This window comes from Dermacentor andersoni, chromosome 2, assembly GCF_023375885.2.
Source record: "Dermacentor andersoni chromosome 2, qqDerAnde1_hic_scaffold, whole genome shotgun sequence".
Lineage (NCBI taxonomy): Eukaryota > Metazoa > Arthropoda > Arachnida > Ixodida > Ixodidae > Dermacentor > Dermacentor andersoni.
This window is the reverse complement of record NC_092815.1, coordinates 184,499,117-184,519,636: the sequence shown is the minus strand read 5'-3', so window position 1 is coordinate 184,519,636 and position 20,520 is coordinate 184,499,117. Positions and strand designations below refer to the sequence as shown.

Genomic DNA, 20,520 nt, shown 5'->3' with positions numbered 1-20,520 from the left:
CGCGCCACCGTACTGAAGGAGGCTCCGTATCACGTTGATTACGCGTCTCGTCTGAATTGTATCTCGTCGCCGGTGCCTGTGCACCGGAGCAACGTAGCAATATGGCGGCGGCCTTGAAGCTGCTGATTTCAATGCATTCGTGCTATGAGAAGCTTTTCTCCTGTAGGGTTGGTAATAGTAAATCTATGACTAATTGTTGCAAACTTTGTAGCGTGATACACGCCGCGGTAGCGTAGTGCCTAAGGCGCTCCTTTCCGGCGCTAAAGCCGAACAGAAGCCATTGGTGTCGCAGGCTGCATCCGTTCGTGGTTTCAGAAAAGCTGGTCAACTGGTCACAGAACGAGTAACTTAAAGAAATTACTTGAAAGAATTATTTAAGCGCAGCAGCAGTGCGTTGGCTAATATTGGAGGTATTGAGAAGGTGTTGGGGGCAATAAATGGGGTAGCTGGTCTTTCATGGGACGTTAGCCTTAGTATAATAGTTCAGCGTAGGCATCGTCACGCCGGTATACAGAAATGGCGACAGCCTGTGTGGTCGAGTCGCCGAAAAAGGTATTGTGGCAGGTTGGACTTTGCAATGTGTCGGTGAGTATTTAATAAAAAAGGAAAGAAGAAAAAAGTGAAAATGAGAAAACAAGAACGAAGGAAAAAAATAATAAAAGGGTGACGGCGGAAATATCTGGCAGGGGGCAGGTGCACATGGGAAAGGAGCTCGTATGGTTGATATCCGAGCAATAGCTTGGAAGAGAACATGAAATCGAGTGGTACGGGAGAAGCAAAGAAGAATTGGAAACGGATGAATAGCTGACATTACGAATCGAGGCTAGCTGGTCGAAAAATTTGTTATATGCATTTAGTGACTTGAGGCTTGCAGGTTTGCGTTAGAGCTTCTAGCGATTCTAACTTGCCACGCACAAAATTGACTCCTATCGAGTGTAGACATTTAAACTTGTGTATGACGTACAATTCCATTTATTTACTCTCACGAGGGGAACAGAAATTAGTTTACGATTCATATAGCCTTGCTATCTGGAATGTATGGACATGTTTACTTAAGTGGTTGGCTACTGCTTTATGTAAATTGTGATTTGTAGGTGCGCGATGGCCGTGGAGACTGGTATAAGTTTGTTGTCCTGAGTCACATATTTATTTCATAATTTGTTTCACAATAACCCTAAGGGCCCTCTAGGGAATGTATTACATAGCGTAAGGGTTACATCGGTGAGGCAAACAGTGCGTAAATGTAAATACCACACCAAAACAAAACTGCAACAAATATAATTACAGTGCATCAACGTGAAAGCACAGAAAAAAAATAGTTATCAGTACAGCAACTTTAAATGATTTGCGCAAAATATGACAACGGTACGGAGACTGTTTATCCACGTTTGAATAAAAATTCAGTTTACACATCGGAGAGTGAAACGTTATATATTAGGTATGCAATGGTAGTGCGTAGAGCGCCTGGAAATTTCGAGGCATTTGTTTCCGTGACAATGTGCGATAGCAGATGATGCCACTATCGCGATGTGAGGTATAAGTGACTGACTAAATGCCAGGGAACGACACATGATGCATTTGGGTTTGCAAGAATGATCGTGACGCGAAAAAATGGCTGAGGCCTGGTTCAAACATTATTCGTTATGAAGAGATACGTGATAGTAAAGCTTAAGGAATAGTGTTAAACGCGATATATTACGATGAACGGACAAGGCTTCAAGCTCGGCACGAATTTTTAATGCTGATAGCCTGGTTCGCAGTGAATAATCTGTAAAGATGACGCATACAGCACCGTTTTACCGGGATTCTAAGTCAGTTATCAGGTATGTCTGATACCTGACCCATATAGCTGACGGTTACTGTACTTTAGGGCGTATTAGTGTTGTGTATATTAATTTGCTTAAGTGTATGGGAGCATGTTTGAGGTTACGTTTCAAAACCAAGCGAACGGTTTGCAGATGTGAGGCTATGGTCAATGTGATTATTCCACGTAAATTTAGGGGTTAGGTGTACGCCAAGATATTTGTATATGCATTGTGTGTTAGAATTGGTACATTCAAGACAGTAGTCTACGTTGCTTGATTCGGAGGTGAAACTCAAAGCTAGCTTGTTAAGGTAATCCAACGCTGTATTTTTTTACTATAGTATTAGATTGAATATGTTTGCCTACTGAGCACCTGATGTGGCCACAGGCATCGGATGTTGGCTTCGTCGTTGTCCTTAATTTGGCACGTACAAGGATGTCTTTGAAGTTAGTGTTGCGTCCTTAGGATACATTTTGCGGGTCGGGAAAGATCTTCACTTTCTTGTTGCTAGTTAGAAGTGGGCTTGTAAGGTGTATTCACGGCTCTTGCAGGGTGTATCCGGTCACAACGAAGCAACTCTAAAAGATATGTTGTAATGGTGATCACCACAGCAGCAAGAACATTGAGTAACGAAATCATCTTTATTGGGTGTAACTGAACTCGCAAAACAAGTTATGCTAGAGGAGAAAGATAATGTCGGGCACATGCGTCCATCACCCAGAAAGTTGTTTATTTCAAGGTACATCACAGGCTTTGGTCGGAGCATTGAGTGATGGGGGATTATAGAATAAAATACGTGATGAGCATGAACAAGTACAAAGAAAAGTAACAGTAAGCAAAACAAAAGAATGCATCATAATACAGTCTCAGTTTGTAAAATGTGTGTATAAGCGCTCATAGAAATGTTCGCGGTTAGTGATTGAAGCAATGGCATCTGGAAGATCGTTCCAAAGTGCAATGGCTGGTGGGAAAGAGGAGGAATTGAAAGCTTTAGTTTTACCAAATATGCGTTTGATGCTGAGGTGATTATGAAGGCGCCTGGATGTACCTAATGGTTTTTCAAGTGGCAGTGGGGATGGCGTTACGCTGTGAATATATTTGTGTATTAAGCATAAACGAGCAGCAGAACGACGAATACTTAATGTCTGGAGTGGAATGCCTAGCTAAATTTTTGTTATACTGGAATGGCGGTTACAGTTACATGAAATGAATCGAGCGGCTATATTTTGTACTGCTCCTAGCATTGAGATTAGATACTCTTGATGAGGTGACCAGATGGATGAAGCAAATTCAAGCTGTGGGTGGACGAAGGTTAAATATGCCAATTTGCGTGCATGAGCTGAGCAATGAGGCAAATTTCGACGTAAGTAACCCCGCGTTTGTGACGCTTTAGCACATATGTTGGTGATATGAAATTTAGATTGTGCCTAATGGGCGTCGGGCATTCCCGCATGATTTGTTGAAGATTCCATCGTCATCGCTGCGTCTCGCTCGCGTTTAAGAATGCACATCTCTGTTCGCGTCGTCCGTGCACGTTGATTACAAAAGGTTTAAATACAACGTAGACGAGATATATAACGGGCGAGAAAGTTCTAGGATGTTCGGATACATGCATGCGCGTCATGCGCTGAGCAGTAACTTCACATTTGCTAACGGTTGAAAGACGTTCAAAGTAAAGAGATATAGAAGTACCCGCGTCAATATGCATAAAACGTGTATCTTTCTTGTCATGTCATTGCTCGCACGAATGCGTTTGTCACATCACACTAAGATTTTACAGCTATGACTAGATAGCAAGCTGAGTCAAAACACGCGACTTCGTAGGGTATGAAAACGACTTTTCAAAACAAACAGAGGTTCTCCCACATTAAGCAAGAAAAACTAAAATTTTGTAGAGGGAGAACATATATAGTAAAGCACCAAATCATTTGAACTTGAACTTAACAGTCTTATTACTGTCATCACTTAGTTTATGGTGTCGAAGAAAGGTATTCCGTGAGAATACAAGAGCCAACGAGATAACCAGAATATTCAATGCTTTGAACAAAATTTAAATGAAATAAATTTTATTATACCTAAGATGTGCCTATTTTTTTTGTAGAATACCTACAATGATTTTCTGCCGAAAACAACAGGGCTGGAGAACCTCAAATAATGGCAGAGATTACTTTTCAGTTGACAAAGAAACAGTCCTTGGTTTTTAAACGGATGCCAATTAAAAGGGTTTTGTTCTGCTCACAGCAGAAACATTAAAAGTATGGGCAATTAAAGCTTGTCTTCTAGTACACCGTCAAAACGCTTGCACAAAACACTTCTCTAACCAAACGTGGTGTCAAGGAACTTCTGCGGACATTTAAGCATTCTAGTCGCACGAAACACATACTTATCAGCCCATTGGGGATTGTCTTGACATGAGTTTGCTGAAGCTTCGTTCGCGAACAATGTAGTCCTACATACAGTGAGCGCTGGCGAGGGCCTGCAGTGTACTTTGGCATTCAAGATCGACAAGTACTTCAGGCGAGAACGTCTTGTCTCGTAATTTCTTAAACCAACATTTTACTCAGCCGTCTAAATGTCAAAAGAAGTCGGTCTCTGCACACGATGCATTTAGTTGCTAACTCCTGTGAAAAATGTCAGTGATGTTTTCCTGGACGGCGTCACTCACTTTAAAACGGGTACCAGCGAAACACAAAGGACGCGCACACAAGGAAAAGGCGTTAGATGCGGACGGACGCTAGACTTTCAACTGTACTTTATTGGAATCTACATCGCCGCACATAACCTCCGAGGCATGCGCATCTTCAACTCCTTCCAAGACACGTGTAAAGATAACATTTCGAAAATACGTTACCGTGTGAAAACAGCCGACGCATGCGCCACTTCTAGTCCTCCCAAGACCTGCACATGAATGTCAGTTTTTGATTAATCATATTTTACTTACTCGATAGGTAAGCGCCTATCGAGGCTTATATAGGCTTACCTATTGAGTAGGTAAAACATGATTGATCAAAAACTGACATTCATACACAGGACTTGGGGGAGTAGAAGTACAAATGCGTCGGCTGTTTTCACACGGTAACGTATCTGCGAAATGTTACCTTTGCACATGTCTTGGAAGGAGTTGAAGATGCGCATGCGTCGGAGGTTGTGTGCGGCGATGTAGATTTCAATAAAGTACAGCTGAAAGTCCAGCGTCCGTCCGTGTCTAACGCCTTTTCCGTGTGTGCGCGTACTTTGTGTTTCGCTGGTACCCTTTTTCAAGTTCATCATGCAGCAACTGGCCCAAGAGCTTGCGCTAATTCACTCTCACGTTGTTATGCAAATGCCGAGGGCGATTTATCTAACTCGCGCACTAGACAGAATATCGCGGCTGCACATCCCTATGTGTCACGAGGTGTGTAAGCAGTTGAACTTCGTCACCAAATGAATCTCCACATAAGTAGCACGTATTACTTTGCCACAGATGCTCATCGAGCGTTTCTTTCTCTGCGAAAAGAAATCCACCCTGCGTACACTCATACGGCGTTTTATCTCCGTGCTTCCTTTGTCGGTGACATATGTCGCAAACGAAAGCTTTATCACTACTGTACCAGTAGAGTTTGAATGGTTTCCAGCATGTTTGACAGACATGGGGTTTTCGGTCTGTGTGAGTCTGCTGGTGTCTACGGAGACTCGCCAACCGCGTGAATGATTTACGACATGTTTTGCAAATGTAGGGTTTCTCGCCTGTATGCGTGCGCATATGTTTACCTAGGTGGACAGACTGCCGGAACGATTTATCACATATTTTGCAAATGTAGGGTTTCTCGCCTGTATGCGTGCGCATGTGGTTATCTAGATGACTAGACTGCCGGAACGATTGATCACAGACTTTGCAAACGTAGGGTTTCTCACCTGTATGCGTGCGCATATGGTTACCTAGGTGGACAGACTGCCGGAACGATTTATCACATATTTTGCAAACGTAGGGTTTCTCGCCTGTATGTGTGCGCATATGGTTATCTAGGTGCACAGACTGCCGGAACGATTTATCACATATATTGCAAACGTAGGGTTTCTCGCCTGTATGCGTACACATATGATTATCTAGGTGGACAGACTGCCGGAACGATTGATCACATATAATGAAAATGTAGGGTTTCTTGCATGTATGTGCGCGGCAATGTGCAGCGAGATTAGCAGCCTGGCCGGACGATTTGCCACAGGATTCGCATTTGTGTGGTTTGCCTGTTGTATTCCGGCAGTGTTCTATGAACTTCGAATCCTTCACAAACGTTGCATCGCATGTTTTGCAAGTGTGGGCTGTATCGCCCGTGTGTTCGTTGGCGTGCCCATGTAAGGCGTCCTGTCCGCTCGAAACATTGCCACAGACACCGGACAACTCTTGTTCTTCCTTTCCTCCGCTTCCTGTAGAATTCCTGCAGGCAGACGGTCAATGGAGTTCAATATGGACGACTCTCGTTACGGTACGACAAAAATACATTTTTGCCAATTGAGAGTTCGACAAACTAAATCGCGCCTTCATACCAAGGCCATTTGCACAATCTAACCCCGAACTTGCAGGCAAAGGTCCAGAAACGTGCCCTCGGAAGTGAGACGTTTGGCACTGAAACAGGTCGTATTGCCTGAGATAAAACACATTGGCTATTAGGACCGTTTGTACGTGAGGAGGAGTAACATAATTGGAAATGCTTCAAAGGTATACTATACTACTCACGTTATCTCTGTCAAATACAGGGGGGGGGGGGGGGGGGGTGACTCCTCGTCGGACATATGTCAATACACAAATATCAAATAGATATCGAAAAATATGAAATATTTCAGAGTTTTCAAGCACAATGGCTACAATCTGCTGCAGGAGGGTTTTTTTAAAGATTCTATTGCAGAAATATAAAACAACGCTTATGGCAATGTTCGTCAATGTAACATAATACACCTGTATTTTTTTTCTCTTGATTTCTTATCACAATATTTTCTTTTGTGTTAATTTCATGAAGTTCACGTGCGAGGGGTTTCGGCATTGTTGGCGCGCCCTCGTTCCTACCGTTTAGGGCCAGAAATGCAAAAACAAACAAGTATAGACAGAATAGGACACATGCACAAGTGCCTCGTGTATGTGTTCTTACCTGCCTGTTTTTTTTTTTTTTTTTTTCAAATTACTGCCCTATATGCACTGGATGAACAATGTTTGGTATATTGCTGTTGATATGCGATTTGTTTGCTTTTGTATATGCTAGTGATTGTTCACGTGACTAATGGAATGTGATGGAGTGCTTGGCCCGTATCTAGACCAGTTTACGTACTTAATTGTTACCTTGTAAAAATTTATATATTAGGTAAGTAAATAATCAGAGGAACAGGAATAACTGGCCACAGCAGCATTTTTGGAGAACCGGTATAGGCTGAAGAAAAGAGGTATACGATGCCTTCCGTATGAATTCAAAAGAATTGATGGTATTTGATTCAAGCATTCAAATTCCAGCAGCTGTATCAATCACAATTTTCATCTGGGTCGTCAACTTGGAAAAAGTTTGAAATCGCTAAGTTACGAAAAAGGAAACAAAATGTACTAACTTAACTATACTAAAAAAATATACCGCAGTTATATTCGCAGCATCTCTTACAGGATCCTAAGCGGACTGTTCTTGGTATCCATTTCCAGTTTGCGTGAAGTGTACGTTTGCCTGGATATCCAAAGGATCTGCTCATAAGATTTCAGAGCGCTGTGTAAGACATCAATTTTGTGCACTTCATATTTGTTACTAGGTGCAGTTTAGAGAATCGTGGTTCTGTATTCTCGGCTGAATTCTTTCTGTATTTTTCTTAGGAATATGTCACACGTCGAAAACGCAGCTCCTTCCATTACAATATATTCACATTTTTTTTAAATGCCAGGAACTTCAATGTTGGCGCAGTGTGTTGTCGAGCAATTTGATTTCTCATTTCCCATGCACTTCGGTCCTGAGCTAAAGCTTCCTGTTTACGCCAGCGCCATATTGTTTGAACTGCCGATGACGTTTCGCATTTCAGACAACAACGCTTCGCTCCATCGCACAAGTTCGTCAGTTCAAGTCTAATTTAACCATAACCAGGTTTCCGTGTCGTCTGAGTGAGTTGATCCATCGAAAGGAATTCATACAAAAGTATGGCTCACCAAGCGTCGTTTCCAAAAATGCCGGATGGTTCCTCCATGCGCACATAGCTTGTGCTGGCCACTGCATTGTAGACGCCGCCACTGCTGCTGTAAACCAGAAGTGTGGAATTTGTGCTTCCGGTTTCTGTGCTGTGTGTATTCCCTGAAAGCAGAGGTCCCGATTTACCATTGTGCGGCAACGAGGCTGGAGCATTGCTTGATAGGAACACGCAGGAAGCAAGAGGAAACCCTGACACCACTGCAGCCGTCTGAAGTGATGCTCTAAGTTCAAACAACAAAAGTGGGAAGCCACAACGTGATGCTACTAAAAAGACCCACATGTGTTTCGGGAGTTGCTCATTCCTAAATTCCTTCGTCTTTTCTACCTAGAGCGGAACTTGGTTGACTTTGAAATGTCTGATTTTCGTTCTCTCGCTTCTTGTCATGCTTTGGTAATGCTTGGGCTCTGTGGTAAGTGACTCAGCGCCAGACGCCGGTGCTGCATGTCGTACAAGAAAATGGAATAAGCAAATGCATGTACTGAAGGATGAGTGCAAACTAGTTTGCTGCTGTTATTGAAAAATAAAGTATACTTTCCATCTTTTACCTTCAAAATCGATAGAACAAAATGGCTTACGAAAAAATCTGTTAACCCTGTAAAGCGGTGAATGATTCACGAAAGAGAAAATTGTCATTTGTTACGATGAAACCTGGAACCGTATGCTATAGCGAAACCTGAGCATCTTGACAAATTTATGGGTGATTCTCATGTCAGCGGTGAGGCAAAGGTAATACATTAACTTCACATAGCGAGCTTTTGTTCTTCGATTAGATTTACATTTACTTTAGGAGAGCAAGGTGATTAACGCGCGAGCGGATTCCAGGTGGCTTGGTTTTCAGAGGGTAAGGGCAGTTACACTCCGGGCTTGCTGGTGGAGCTTCGACTCAACTCTTATGTCGTCACAGTATATTGAATGAGCCAAATAATATTTAGCAATAAAATGACTTAGAGGAAGCAAGAAAAGCCAGCGGCGATGCTGTTTAGCTTTGGTGGCACGTTAAAAGTCCTCTGGTGGTCAAAATAAATTGAGAGTCCTCCGCTACGGTGTGCCTCATAATCAGACCGTGGTTTTGACACGTAACAGACCACAATTCATTTAATCATGCTGTTTAAATGTGTCGTGTGCGATAGCAACCGTGAGCTTCCTCAATCTCCTTGAAGGGGAGTTCTGGTATACTAACGGCGGAAAACCTTCCCGCACCTACCGGAGAAAGTCGATGCCGCACCAGCCGGGTGGTACTGCGTGTTCCATTTGTCAACACCGGTGGTCTCAGGAATTCTGCAACACAACACATATTCTCATGAACACCGATGCAACAGTGGTTAGACAAAGATTGTAGCTGAAGCCAATGTTTCGACTAGGGGATGCATCAGGAGAAGCTCCCTCGTGGAAACGTTTGCCTCCAAAATCCTTCAGGCACGCAGGCATATTGCACTGAAACTTGGAATAAAAGATTTCTTGTGCCAATATACACGCAGTCTTCGCGGAGGGGCGAAGCTATTACGTCTATAGTATATTAGAACAATAACAAAAGTAAGGCTAGTTGTATTTAGACAGTGTATACTCCTATAAAGGCTCGCTTATTGACTGAACACAAGTTGTACCACGTGTCCAATCACACGCAGAAAACGTAACCTAATGACCTCTTACATGCGCGGCCGAAAGATCGTGTGATGGGGAGGACGGGCAAAAGAGACTATAAGTGCTCTTCCCAAGGCGAACGCTCCCAGATGCCGCTCCCCTTAACACCTGGTTTCCAAAGCAGTGTACAGGGTAGCAGGACGCTATTGGGTATTAATGCACAAGACTGTTCTGCCCGCCGTCTCGTGGCCACCCCTCCCCCCCACGCGCGGAAGCTCACGTGACTTCCAAAAGTCTGCTTGGGCCGCATATGTGCCGTGACACTTAGGATAGAACGCTGGTGGCGATGATGCAAGCAGGCTCGAGAGTTCCTGTCATAATGTTTCCCCCAATATCCCCTAGAAAGAAATCTGGCACCACCGTCTATCCCAGTTTCCTGACAGGCATCATGCTGCCATGGTAATGCCGAGATATGGGTGTCCGAGGCATGGTCTCTAAAGTGGCATGGCTCGAAACATGATGGTGACTTTGTAGGCACAAACTTATTAAAACGAAATATTCGTGAAATGTTTTCATTGACTGGCGCAACATCTTCTGCTCAAGTTTACTCGCCTACAGTAGATTAGCATACGCTAGCAAAATGTTGAATTGCTTACGCAAATCAAGTCCGTTCTCCAACTTCAGTGGCTTGCAGGCACCATATGCATTTCATATAATTGTATTCGAAGCAGAAGCCCTCATGACTGAATATAAAAACAATTGTAACAAGAAAGAAAAAACTGTTCATTACGTACAATAGCAGTGCTGGCCACTAGCGCCTTCGAGGTTTCCTGGCTCTGTGAGAGCGATGCCGGTCCTAAGTCTCCATATCCAGCTTTCCCATGCATGCAACACTAAGGGGCAGTGAAAGAGATTTTCTACGTAATGTAGCAAAAACCGACGTAGCTCCTGTATTTGCAAGCAATAGAGAACGCTATGTTATAAGCGCCTACTGCGAATTGTATCCCGCTAAGATAGTCCATTTACACAACACACGCATACGGGAGCACTTGCCTACGCAGGTGCTCTTAATTAAGGCTATACATATTCCGTGGATGTGTGCCCGAAGGTATAAACTGTATGATTTATATCGGAGAGCCGCGTCAAGACAGCCGCTTTTGCTGAAGGTGCACGGGAACCCTCTTTCCATTCGGTGAGCGAACCGCAGCAATGCGTACTGATTGAAGTTTGCAGCAGGGAAGCCAGATAATATTCCTCGGCACGCAGCAATTAGCCAAGAATGTAACACTGGATATAGATCCCTCACCTGCAACTTGAGAGGCTATTTGCAATGTTCCACCGATGATCTCATAACCTCTCGAAACAACGCAGTGGCGCTTGCTATTTAGCGATTGTTCATGCCGGAATCATGCGCACCTATCTATAGCAATCTTGGAAACAGAAGCTTCGTTTGTCAACGCGTCCCGACGGACCTGCCAAGGCTAGTTCTGCCGCTCTATGGGAGGCTTATTTTTTTTATTGCGATAGCAAGTATGGGGACTCTCCAGACGCAGTTGTCCTGCTGACGTCACCGTGATGTTCCGTATAAACTCCAAGGTGTATAACGCCATCTCCAGTCCACCAACACTGTATTGTGCGAGTGAAAGCGTGGGTGCATTTTACGGGCCACGCACGTCTTTGAAATCAGACCAACGCCTTCAATGCCAGAATAATGGACGCGTAAGCCTTTAAAGAATTCTGGTGCAGGGCACACTTGCACAGTTTTATAATATTCGGCGAACGTCCCCCGGAGTGCTCATGAGCGCTGTTTGACTGAGTGAATAAGTGAAACAATCGAGAACGCACTGGCGCAAGGGATTGCCCAAAGCAAGTGTCCTCCGTCAGGCTGTCCTTTGACTATTTATTTCTTGCCCTCTCAGTGGAAAGAATGAAGAAAGCGCGAAATGGGATCAAAGTGGGTGGTCTGAAATAGCCAGTGTGCTGCCTCTTTTTCACATATGCATTGCAACTTGCCGTCTTATAGGTACAAGAGTCGCATGTGCAGTGGGCCTAGCGTTTGACATACCACAGTTACATACCAAGCAAAGTGAGAACCACCTCAATGACGCGCGGAAGTACGAGAGGGTACATTTGAATGAAATTGCACGACGAGATCATCAACTATAGGGAAGGGCTATTTACCACAGAAGAAATGTAGGATTACGCAACACATTCCTTCACATTCTGATGTATTTCATGTTGTCTATTGATTATGTATGCTGTAGTGTAGGAGTACGGCTTAATTTCGACGGCTTGGCTTTCTACCTCCGTACCCACGCTACATTGCCTCGGTAAACTGAGACATCCTGTGTTTTATTTTATGCGCATTCTTTTAAATGAGCATCTTGCTCCTCATTATCTAGATGTATTCCATAAGGGGGAGTGAGTAACCATGTAACCAACATTAAAGTTTGCCTTGACGGGTCACAGAAGCGCAACACGCTGCCTAACCTTTTTTTACTCTGTCCGTGTCGAGTCGCCGTCTTGCAACTGTTAGGTATGCCAACCCAAACGCCACCGGCGGAATGCTCCAAAGTGCTGATGCAGTCCTAGTTCCAGGCATCAATGCTAGCACGCCACCGAAAAATGAGTACAAGCATAATTTTTCCTCGGGTAGCGTTCCCTGTCGTCTTCGGTAGTGAGTTCGAGTGCTTGAATTACCTCTGTATTGATTACCTGTGATTTTTATGGCATGATTAGCGGCAGCGATGTGGGAGCGACGTAGAATAAGACGACGCATTCTGTACAATCACAACGCGACCTAAAAACAGATCTAATGCTTTCGCCTTAAAGTGTCCGATGCCAGATGCAATGCACAGCATGAGTGTAGCTGAAACGTGACGTGCTACTGCGATTTTTCACAAATAATAATAATAATAATAATAATAATAATAATACTATGACATTCCACTTCTTTATCGCTGTAGTGTAAAGTCACCCAAGCTTGCTCTATATGAAACGATTTCGAGCCCTGCAATCTAAATTTCCGTGGTAAAAGAACACTCACAAAAAACCAGAAGTGGGCTCATCGACCAAACTACTCCGAGTGGTGAATGGATCAGCTTGCGCATCAGCGCGTATTTCTTTAATACGTATTGTTGGCGCTTAGGCAACACAGGCAAGCGGACAAGCAATCCTTTTGAAGGAACCTATGCCTTTTCCTCCCCCGGGCTTATGTTTCTTAAAAATAGTGTTTTGCGGGAACTACCCACTTCGTGAGGCTTCAATATTATGTGGCAAATTACAGTATTTTTGTGCACTTTGACGTGTCGTCAAGAAAGCACTATCGTGAGCAATATTAGCGGGAACAGAGGAGCGCGTGTCAGATAGCCTCGAACCGTGCTATGGGCGATACGTGACCGCCGTGGTCGGAAACAAAGTGGAGGGAAGGAAGCGGTTATAACTGTTGGCACTACCACCATGCGTTTCTTTATACAAAGTGCAGAACTTCACACGTCGCCAACGCACATTGAGGAAGCTGTTTCATATTGTGGTCACTGATAACTTTGTGCAGTGAAGCGTGGCCAATGGCAGCACTTTTCTGACGCGTAAACATTCTAGAGCTACTTCCCTGGGAAATAAGCCTGTGTCTGTAACTCGTCACACGATGCGCTTCATAATATATGCATCAGGTCCTAGGGGGCATATCCGAAAGTACGTTACGCAAAACACACGAACGAGAGTCTAAGAGCTGCGCTCTAAAAATCGCAAAAGCATGAAGAAAAATATGACCAGCTGTAAGTGAGTTCGACACATAACCGTCTTAACGGCTGACGGCGGCCCAGTGAAGTGCCGTCTGCTACCGTTTTCGAAAAAAAAAAAAAATCAGGCGCAGCGGGAGTACCAACAGAGCAGGAGCGTCCTCCTGTCTCCCCTGTTTGGGACAGCGCCATCCTTGTATCGCTGTAGCTTGATTTCGAGGCTATTCGGCACCCGTGCTTCTGTTCCCGCCCATATTGCTCGCGATAGTACGCACCAATTAGGCATATCTAGTGAGGCAGTGCGCTTAAATCTAATAAATTCTTACATTTGTGCGCCGGGAGCTCATAAAACGCATGTTACGGTGGAAATCGCATTTAGACTTCCACCACCGGGGCTTCTGCAACGAGAATCTATATGCAGGTAAGCACGAGTCTCTATACAATGCGCTTTCATCGAAATACAGCGGTCACCTCCGGAATGGCACCCGGGACTTCGAGCTACAGCACCCAGTGCCCGGTGTGACGTGCAATAATCATACATAAGCGAAAAATATTACCTTCGTTAAGTAAATTCGTTTTTCGTTGTGATAAGTTTTAACCCGAGCGCTAAACATCTGCGCTGAACATGACAATACTTCCTCACCGCCCTTGCATCGACGCGTCTAAAAGAAAGTCCCCGATTTATAAGCTCAAGTTGGCCGTGAACAAAGACTCGGTATAGGTGGGAACATCTGTACAGATGTAAAAGCCTATCGCCTGGTTCATGTCTCAGGATAAGAGTATTCAATGAAATATTGACAAGCGGTAAAAGCTCACGTTTGGTAGGCGCCCAAAGAAGACGAAGTGCCCTGGCTGTTTTCACTGCTTGAACTTATGGAAGTTTCATACGTGAAGCTGAACACAGGAGGCGTGTATTCGTTGCTTCTTTCTTCAGCCATGCCTGATGTTTCGATGGGAACGAACTGCCGTCTACTCAGGATTGCGCGATGTTTAATCTGCGCGCATGCGCACTCAATGTCCAATACAAACGGAAGCAATTACAGCTTTTCGAACTTCGGGATGTAGAATAAATTGAGAGTGCATATCTGGGAAAAACGAGACGATAGAGTGCGCCGCTAGCTTGACTCTAAAGTGGAATTTTTTTTTAATGCTAACGGAGGCACCGCTATAAAACTTGCTATCGTTCTGCCAAATCACCTAACCGAACTAACCCTCATTTTAAAAGAAGCGTTCATGTGACGACATAATTGCTCCTTTTCATGCTCTTATGAAAGTCAAATGCACAGGTGGCAGAGGAGAAATAGTTGCTCGTGTAAGGACTCATGAAATTGTAGGAGGTATACAAGTTTAGTTACCCCAACAAGCTTATGGTTACTAGAAGCGACAATTCTGCTGACTCTCTGGCTCTGTTCTAATGAAGCAGATGGCTCTTGTCGCCTGATGAGGGCAACTCCCTTGGTTCTGTTATCCACAAATTCCAGTGCTGCCTTCCCGCCCCCCCTCAAGTATAGAACTGCATATGCTTCGCACTTTCCGCGCTTCTTCTGTGACGAACGCTCATGCGTTGTGAGTAGCCGTAGCTCAGTCAGACCTCAAACACTAGGGACAGTTTCCCGTCCCGGCCAGTGTTTAGGCCACAGTCAAATATTGCGTTTAATGCCCACCACGATGAGCGCTGTGGTCGTTAGATTAAATATGCTGCAGCCCACTCCGAACCTCATAGATTTGTGTCGCACATTAAGCCAAATATGAGATGCACCGAACCAAGCGTGAGCGTTTTATCACGTTCCGAATATGATGCGGCATGATGACGGAGCCGCCACCATAAACAAGCCGAGGCGTCAGCCGAATCATTTTTAGCTGCGCTCTCACCGTGCGCGCGTTCAAACCTACTGCTCACGCCGTCATTTGAACCACAAGTGGGACAGGCTTCACTTACTCCAACTTTCAGAGCAATATGAAAAGGGTGGCGGTATAAAAGAATTGCCACCGAATAAAGCATGAATGAATTATGAGAACAAATTGAGGTAAGAAGATACTTTGATAATTTCAAAGTTGTTCTACACCATTTAGCGTGCCATTTCTATTGGTAGCAGCTACCCGATCCTCTATTACAAATGCAGTATAGTTAGCATCAATACGCGATTTGAAAATGCTTACAGCTCTGGCAATGCTTATGTATTTGCATCATGTGCATGCGCTGAAAAGCTAACGAATTAAAGTTTTTAATTTATTGATCATTTTATGTCGGCAATCGTGTCTGTTTTTATTGCTTAAGGAAGGGTAAAAGGTATACATCCGGCACGACATGTTACGATCCCAAAAATCGTGTTCCCAAACTGGCGGCGCTCCGCCTACTTCCGGCGCCGTATGAAAAGTCACGCTCGTGACATCACGAGCGAAAAGCAAGCAGACTTTCAGTTATATCTTGTAGGTGTGGCTTTGTACACGAGAATGGTTAGGCACAAGACAGTAAACACTGCGCTACACTCTACAAGAATGATTAGCATTAGAATGCAGGTGCGCCATGGCGTCCCTGATTCCTTTCTCACGTTGCTGTAAGTGCTGCAGGAACTGTTGACGAACGAACTCTTGCATGCATTAATCTTGACGTAACCGCATATTTATTTTGTGCTCAGAAAGATGCGCACTAGGAGCATGATTATGAAGAAAAGCAGCAGCACAGTAAACATAGTTACGACGCTTTAAATGGGAATGTCTGGCTATAGGCTATTTTTCCACCACGAAAAAGAGGCGCGCTCCCGGCACTAATATAGCCTCTAACCTATATGCAGGCTTAAGGCTTCAAACATTCTTCGCAAGCGTCAGACGCTGTTGCGGTATGTGCGATGATTGTCATCGCACGCGAGGCGAACGGTCCATCGCATTGCTCGCATACGCAAGTCCAAAGGCGAAGCACGCGACAAGATGTATTTGCAAGTCCGAGGAACAAAAGCAAACCCTGCTCCACAGGTTGCAGGCCCATTACTGGTCTCCTTGGCATTCCCTTGTTACTGCAACCCTCCTAGAAGTAAATTGAAAGCGAGGTCCTAACACACAGACAGGCTACAGGATGACCGGAACCGAGTTTACTGCCATGAGAAAGTTCGGTGTAGCCATTGCCACATTAATGTGAAAGCAATTCGCGGCCTATTACCCAGGTGCATAATTTGGGCAAACAAGAGAAATTAGAATTACAGTTTTTCAAACTAGCATTTCTTGTTATACAAAAGCTGGATCGTAACTTTTCAGAGTAATACTGATGCGGATCGTCCTTCTTGCACTGGAAGCTGCATTGTCTTGTGTTGAGCTTCGTGTTGATTCACGAGATTCGACAGTGGGTGACGAGGGAAGAATTTTTCAAAATTGCGCTTGCATGCGTTCTGTCGCATAATGAAACAAGCTGGGTTTATTCAATACAGTCTCCTACAATGTACTAGAGGGAACTCGGCCGCGGTAATGGTTGAGTCACAGTGGGAAGGACGGGATGTACATAGATTTGTCTGTTCATGGTGCTTTGGGATTCAGACTATCTTGAGAATTCATTTATTATGCTTCGTATGCCTTCATTATCATAAATTTCAGAGCAATCTATACTTCTCTACGTGGAGAAGATGCTGCGAAGACGGACAATCGCTACTGATTGCAATGGTTAAGCTTGTCGAGATGGCCGAATCGAAACGCGCCATAAAATATTAAGGCACTAGCTTGTCCCCTATAAATTCATGTTGATGCGTGCGTGGGTGACGTAATCGTTTGAATGTCGGGCGTCTGTGCTAGAGGTCCTATGTTCGAATCAAGTGGTTGGACAATTTTGATAATGTTGATTTAATTATTTATCATGCAGCACATTATTGAAACTGACGAGCTTACAAAGTCACGGAGTCGTTTGAAGGCAGAAGGACGAAGTCTAGTCAAACCCATGCACTTCGCACAATTTCCATGGTGGCTAAACCACCCCGATTGCAGCCAGCGTAGACGCTGGCACCCTAGTAATTATTGTAATAAGCTTTACTGTTTGCTGGATACTTGGTATGTACAGCTTACTAGGAAATTTCTGGCATTGTATGTGTGTCTTTGAAGGCAAATTTCTTGCACGAAATTGACAACCAAGGAACACTCAGAAATAAAGTGAATGTTTGGGAAAAAGTTGCTTTAAAGTTGACGTGCTGTAACCGTAGCTTAGATTATGGAACAAGGGGGTCAGGGTATTCTGTAGTCCCATTTTTCTACAGGAAAGCAACGTTTCAGACTCAAGACGCAGTGTTGTTCTATTCAGGCAGTGTTCACAGGAATGGATACTACGTAGAGAAAGCCTTGCCACCGTTTAAGTAGGAGGACTTCGCCAAAGCGGCTTTGTTATTCTTGGCAGGTTTGGTATTAACAGGTTATTAGAGTAATGTCATCTGTGGTTGTTGGTGGTAGCGGGCTGTAAAGGCAGAAACTGAAGAAAATGAGCGCTGTCACTTGGCGCCTGTAGGCGTGATATCTAAGAGGGGAGAAGAGCAGGAGACTGGGAAGGCAGGAGCGAAAAAAAAGGAGAATACGACGACAAAGAAAAAGAAGGACATAGAAGGGCTTTTCGGGGATGGAGAGATTACGCAACATTCAGAAAACCGAACAGAAGCCATGGTTGTCGCAGGGTGCATCCGTTCGTTGTTTTAGAAAAGCCGGTCAACCCGTCATAGAGCGAGTAACTAAATGAAATTACTTGAAAGAATGGTTTAAGCGTAGCAGCAGTGTGTCGGGTGATTTCGAAGGTGTTGGGAGCAATGGATGGGGTAGCTAGAAGGCAGTGGCTTGGTCTATCATGGGAGATTAGCTTTAATATAGAAGTTCAGCGTAGGCATCGTCACCGCAGTATACAGAAATGGCGACAGCCTGTGTGTTCCAGGCGCCGAAAAAGGTATTGTGGCATATGGGGCTTTGGAATCTGTCGGCGAGTATTTCATAAAAAAAAGTAATGAAGGAAGAACAGAGTGAAAATGAGAAAACAAAAACAACAACGGAGGATGAAATAAAAAGGTCTCTGCAGAAATATCTGGCAGGGTGCAGGTCTCTGATGACTGAAGGAGTTTGTGATACATTAAGAGAAATTATCATTGATGAGGAAGGTGTAACAGCATAGGGAGCAGACAAAAACACATAATTTTGAAAATGGGATATGTTGTTGGGAAAGTGAGCAAGGAACGAAGAATCCACAGTCCAAGTGTGAACGCTGAACTAACAAATATAGTTGCAATAGTCGAGGAAAACTTGCGAAATGGCCAAGCAATGAGTATGAATATAGTTAGCTCTGAAGTATAATGACCAGAAAAATGAGGATAGATAGGCAACATGCTTGCTGGAAAGGAATTCGTACATGCGTGTATGTGTAATGTTGCGCTTTCGTGGTTGTTTGAGTGAAATTTTCTTTCAACCGTGCAGTACTGCAGGAGTAGCGCTACGACGGCAACGCCGTGGCTGGTGCTTCTGATCGCACAGACGGGGACAGCTTTCGTATGTCCTCCGAACATCTGCGAAAGCACCAAGTGCCCCAATGTCTCTGTGGAGACCTGCCATGGTCGACTCAGCACTGAAGGCCGCCTCTGCGGGTGCTGCGAGGTCTGCATGCACGAATTAGATGATTATATTTGGTAAATAATGGAGGGGAAGGTGTAGAGTGAGAAGGGCAGATTATCATTCCGTGTTATCTATTTTACGCTTCAGGCCTTTAGACATTACGGAGGAAGACAGAGACGAAAGCCAGAGGACATAAATACACATATATGTACAGACCTTTTTTCCGTTAGCATCACAGTGCCCTACATGACAAATTAGCACACAGTATATAACTGTGTACTTATATTCTTTTTATACATAAATGTCGAACTGCTGCGAGGTTATATATATATATATATATATATATATATATATATATATATATATATATATATATATATATCCACCAACTTGTCTAATTTATTTATTCTGGTGCAATGAGCCTGGCTAACTCATCCGCGGTACTCGAAATAAAAAGTGGCACCTGCTTCCATTCATTATAATTTTTCAAGGGAAATGAATTCGAAAAGGTAGCAGTCTTGCATGAGAGATCCAATACCTTACGTGCGTGGTCAAGGCGACGTGATGCCAAATGAGGGTTCGTATACCAGATTATATCTACTCTTATTGCGGAGTATTGAGGCACACAGTACAGACAGATGATGACAACAAAAAAAGGCAAGGACGGAGCAGGCACTGAGACCCTGACCTGCAACTTTATGAAAGCACCACAATATTTATACGCACAACTAGTCACGTGCGCTCTCACAACGCGAAAAAAGAAAAAAAAAGGGAATATAATGCAGCCGGAATCAGTGTTGTGAAATCAGAACTACCATAACACCCTACGTAGACGCGTACTCAGGCTAACGGACGTTAAAAACAAACGCCCAATTTAGGATTAGGCGTTATTACAAACGTGACCATGTTTACGCGCAAAGGTTGTGATGCCCCGACGATGTCCCGACTCCCAACTCAGAACGTCATGCGGCCCATCATCAGGAGCGGTTTCTTCCTCGAAAGCCAAGCGGTACACGCCTACTGACACTATTCGATTCTTGATGGCTTTGACTAGGTTTTGGGATAATCGAGGTGTCGTTGTTTGCCGATTGGAATGGTTGTTCAGTAGCCGATGCTACATGATGATGTTACATTGATGGCCATAGCTGACGGATCCAGTGATGTCTTGCGCATCTGGGAGCAAGTGCTCCCAAGGGCGCTCCTATTCGGGGCACAGTCACGTTTCGTCGTATTGTCAAAATTCAGTAATGGCGGTGTTTTGAGCAAAATCACGAGAGGCTGTAGCATCCCTCTGGACCAATCAGAGCTGACGAGACGGCAACAGCGAAAACAGAACGGAATTTGACAATGTTCCTAACAGGAGACCAAGTCTACTAAAGGTAAAGCAAGGAAATCTCCACTATACATGGCCCATCGCAGCCCGCTCATGTGCCTGATGTCGTGTGACCCGCATGGAGCTCAGGTTAATCGGTTAGTTATCAGCCACAACTGCAGAAGAGCGCGGACAAGTTTCTCGAGTAGTGTTAAATTCGTTTGCTATGCCGCGCAGTCCGTGCTAGCTGATTTGTAACAAAGTCGAGGTTTTTAAATACCGTGTTTTTGACGCCAGATATACTGCTGCCTCTTTCTGGTGAGGT

At 44.3% G+C, this 20,520-nt stretch overlaps 1 protein-coding gene across 2 annotated transcripts in view; it reads right to left on the bottom strand.

Moving 5' to 3' along the window:
* Positions 1-14,278, bottom strand: part of LOC129387399 (uncharacterized) — a 75,063-nt gene extending 60,785 nt beyond the window's left edge. The window contains exons 1-4 of one of the 2 annotated variants that reach the window (XM_055076325.2): positions 14,138-14,278; positions 9,205-9,278; positions 7,960-8,101; positions 4,964-6,223 (exon numbers count right to left, since the gene is read on the bottom strand). In XM_055076325.2, the coding sequence (XP_054932300.2) occupies positions 5,158-6,223; positions 7,960-8,101; positions 9,205-9,278; positions 14,138-14,259 (1,404 nt within the window). In that variant the 5' untranslated portion in view covers positions 14,260-14,278 and the 3' untranslated portion in view covers positions 4,964-5,157. Of the gene's footprint in view, positions 1-4,963; positions 6,224-7,959; positions 8,102-9,204; positions 9,279-14,137 lie in introns of those variants that run through there. The other variant, XM_072286294.1, reaches the window with a different exon arrangement.
* Between the last annotated feature and the right edge of the window lie 6,242 nt (positions 14,279-20,520).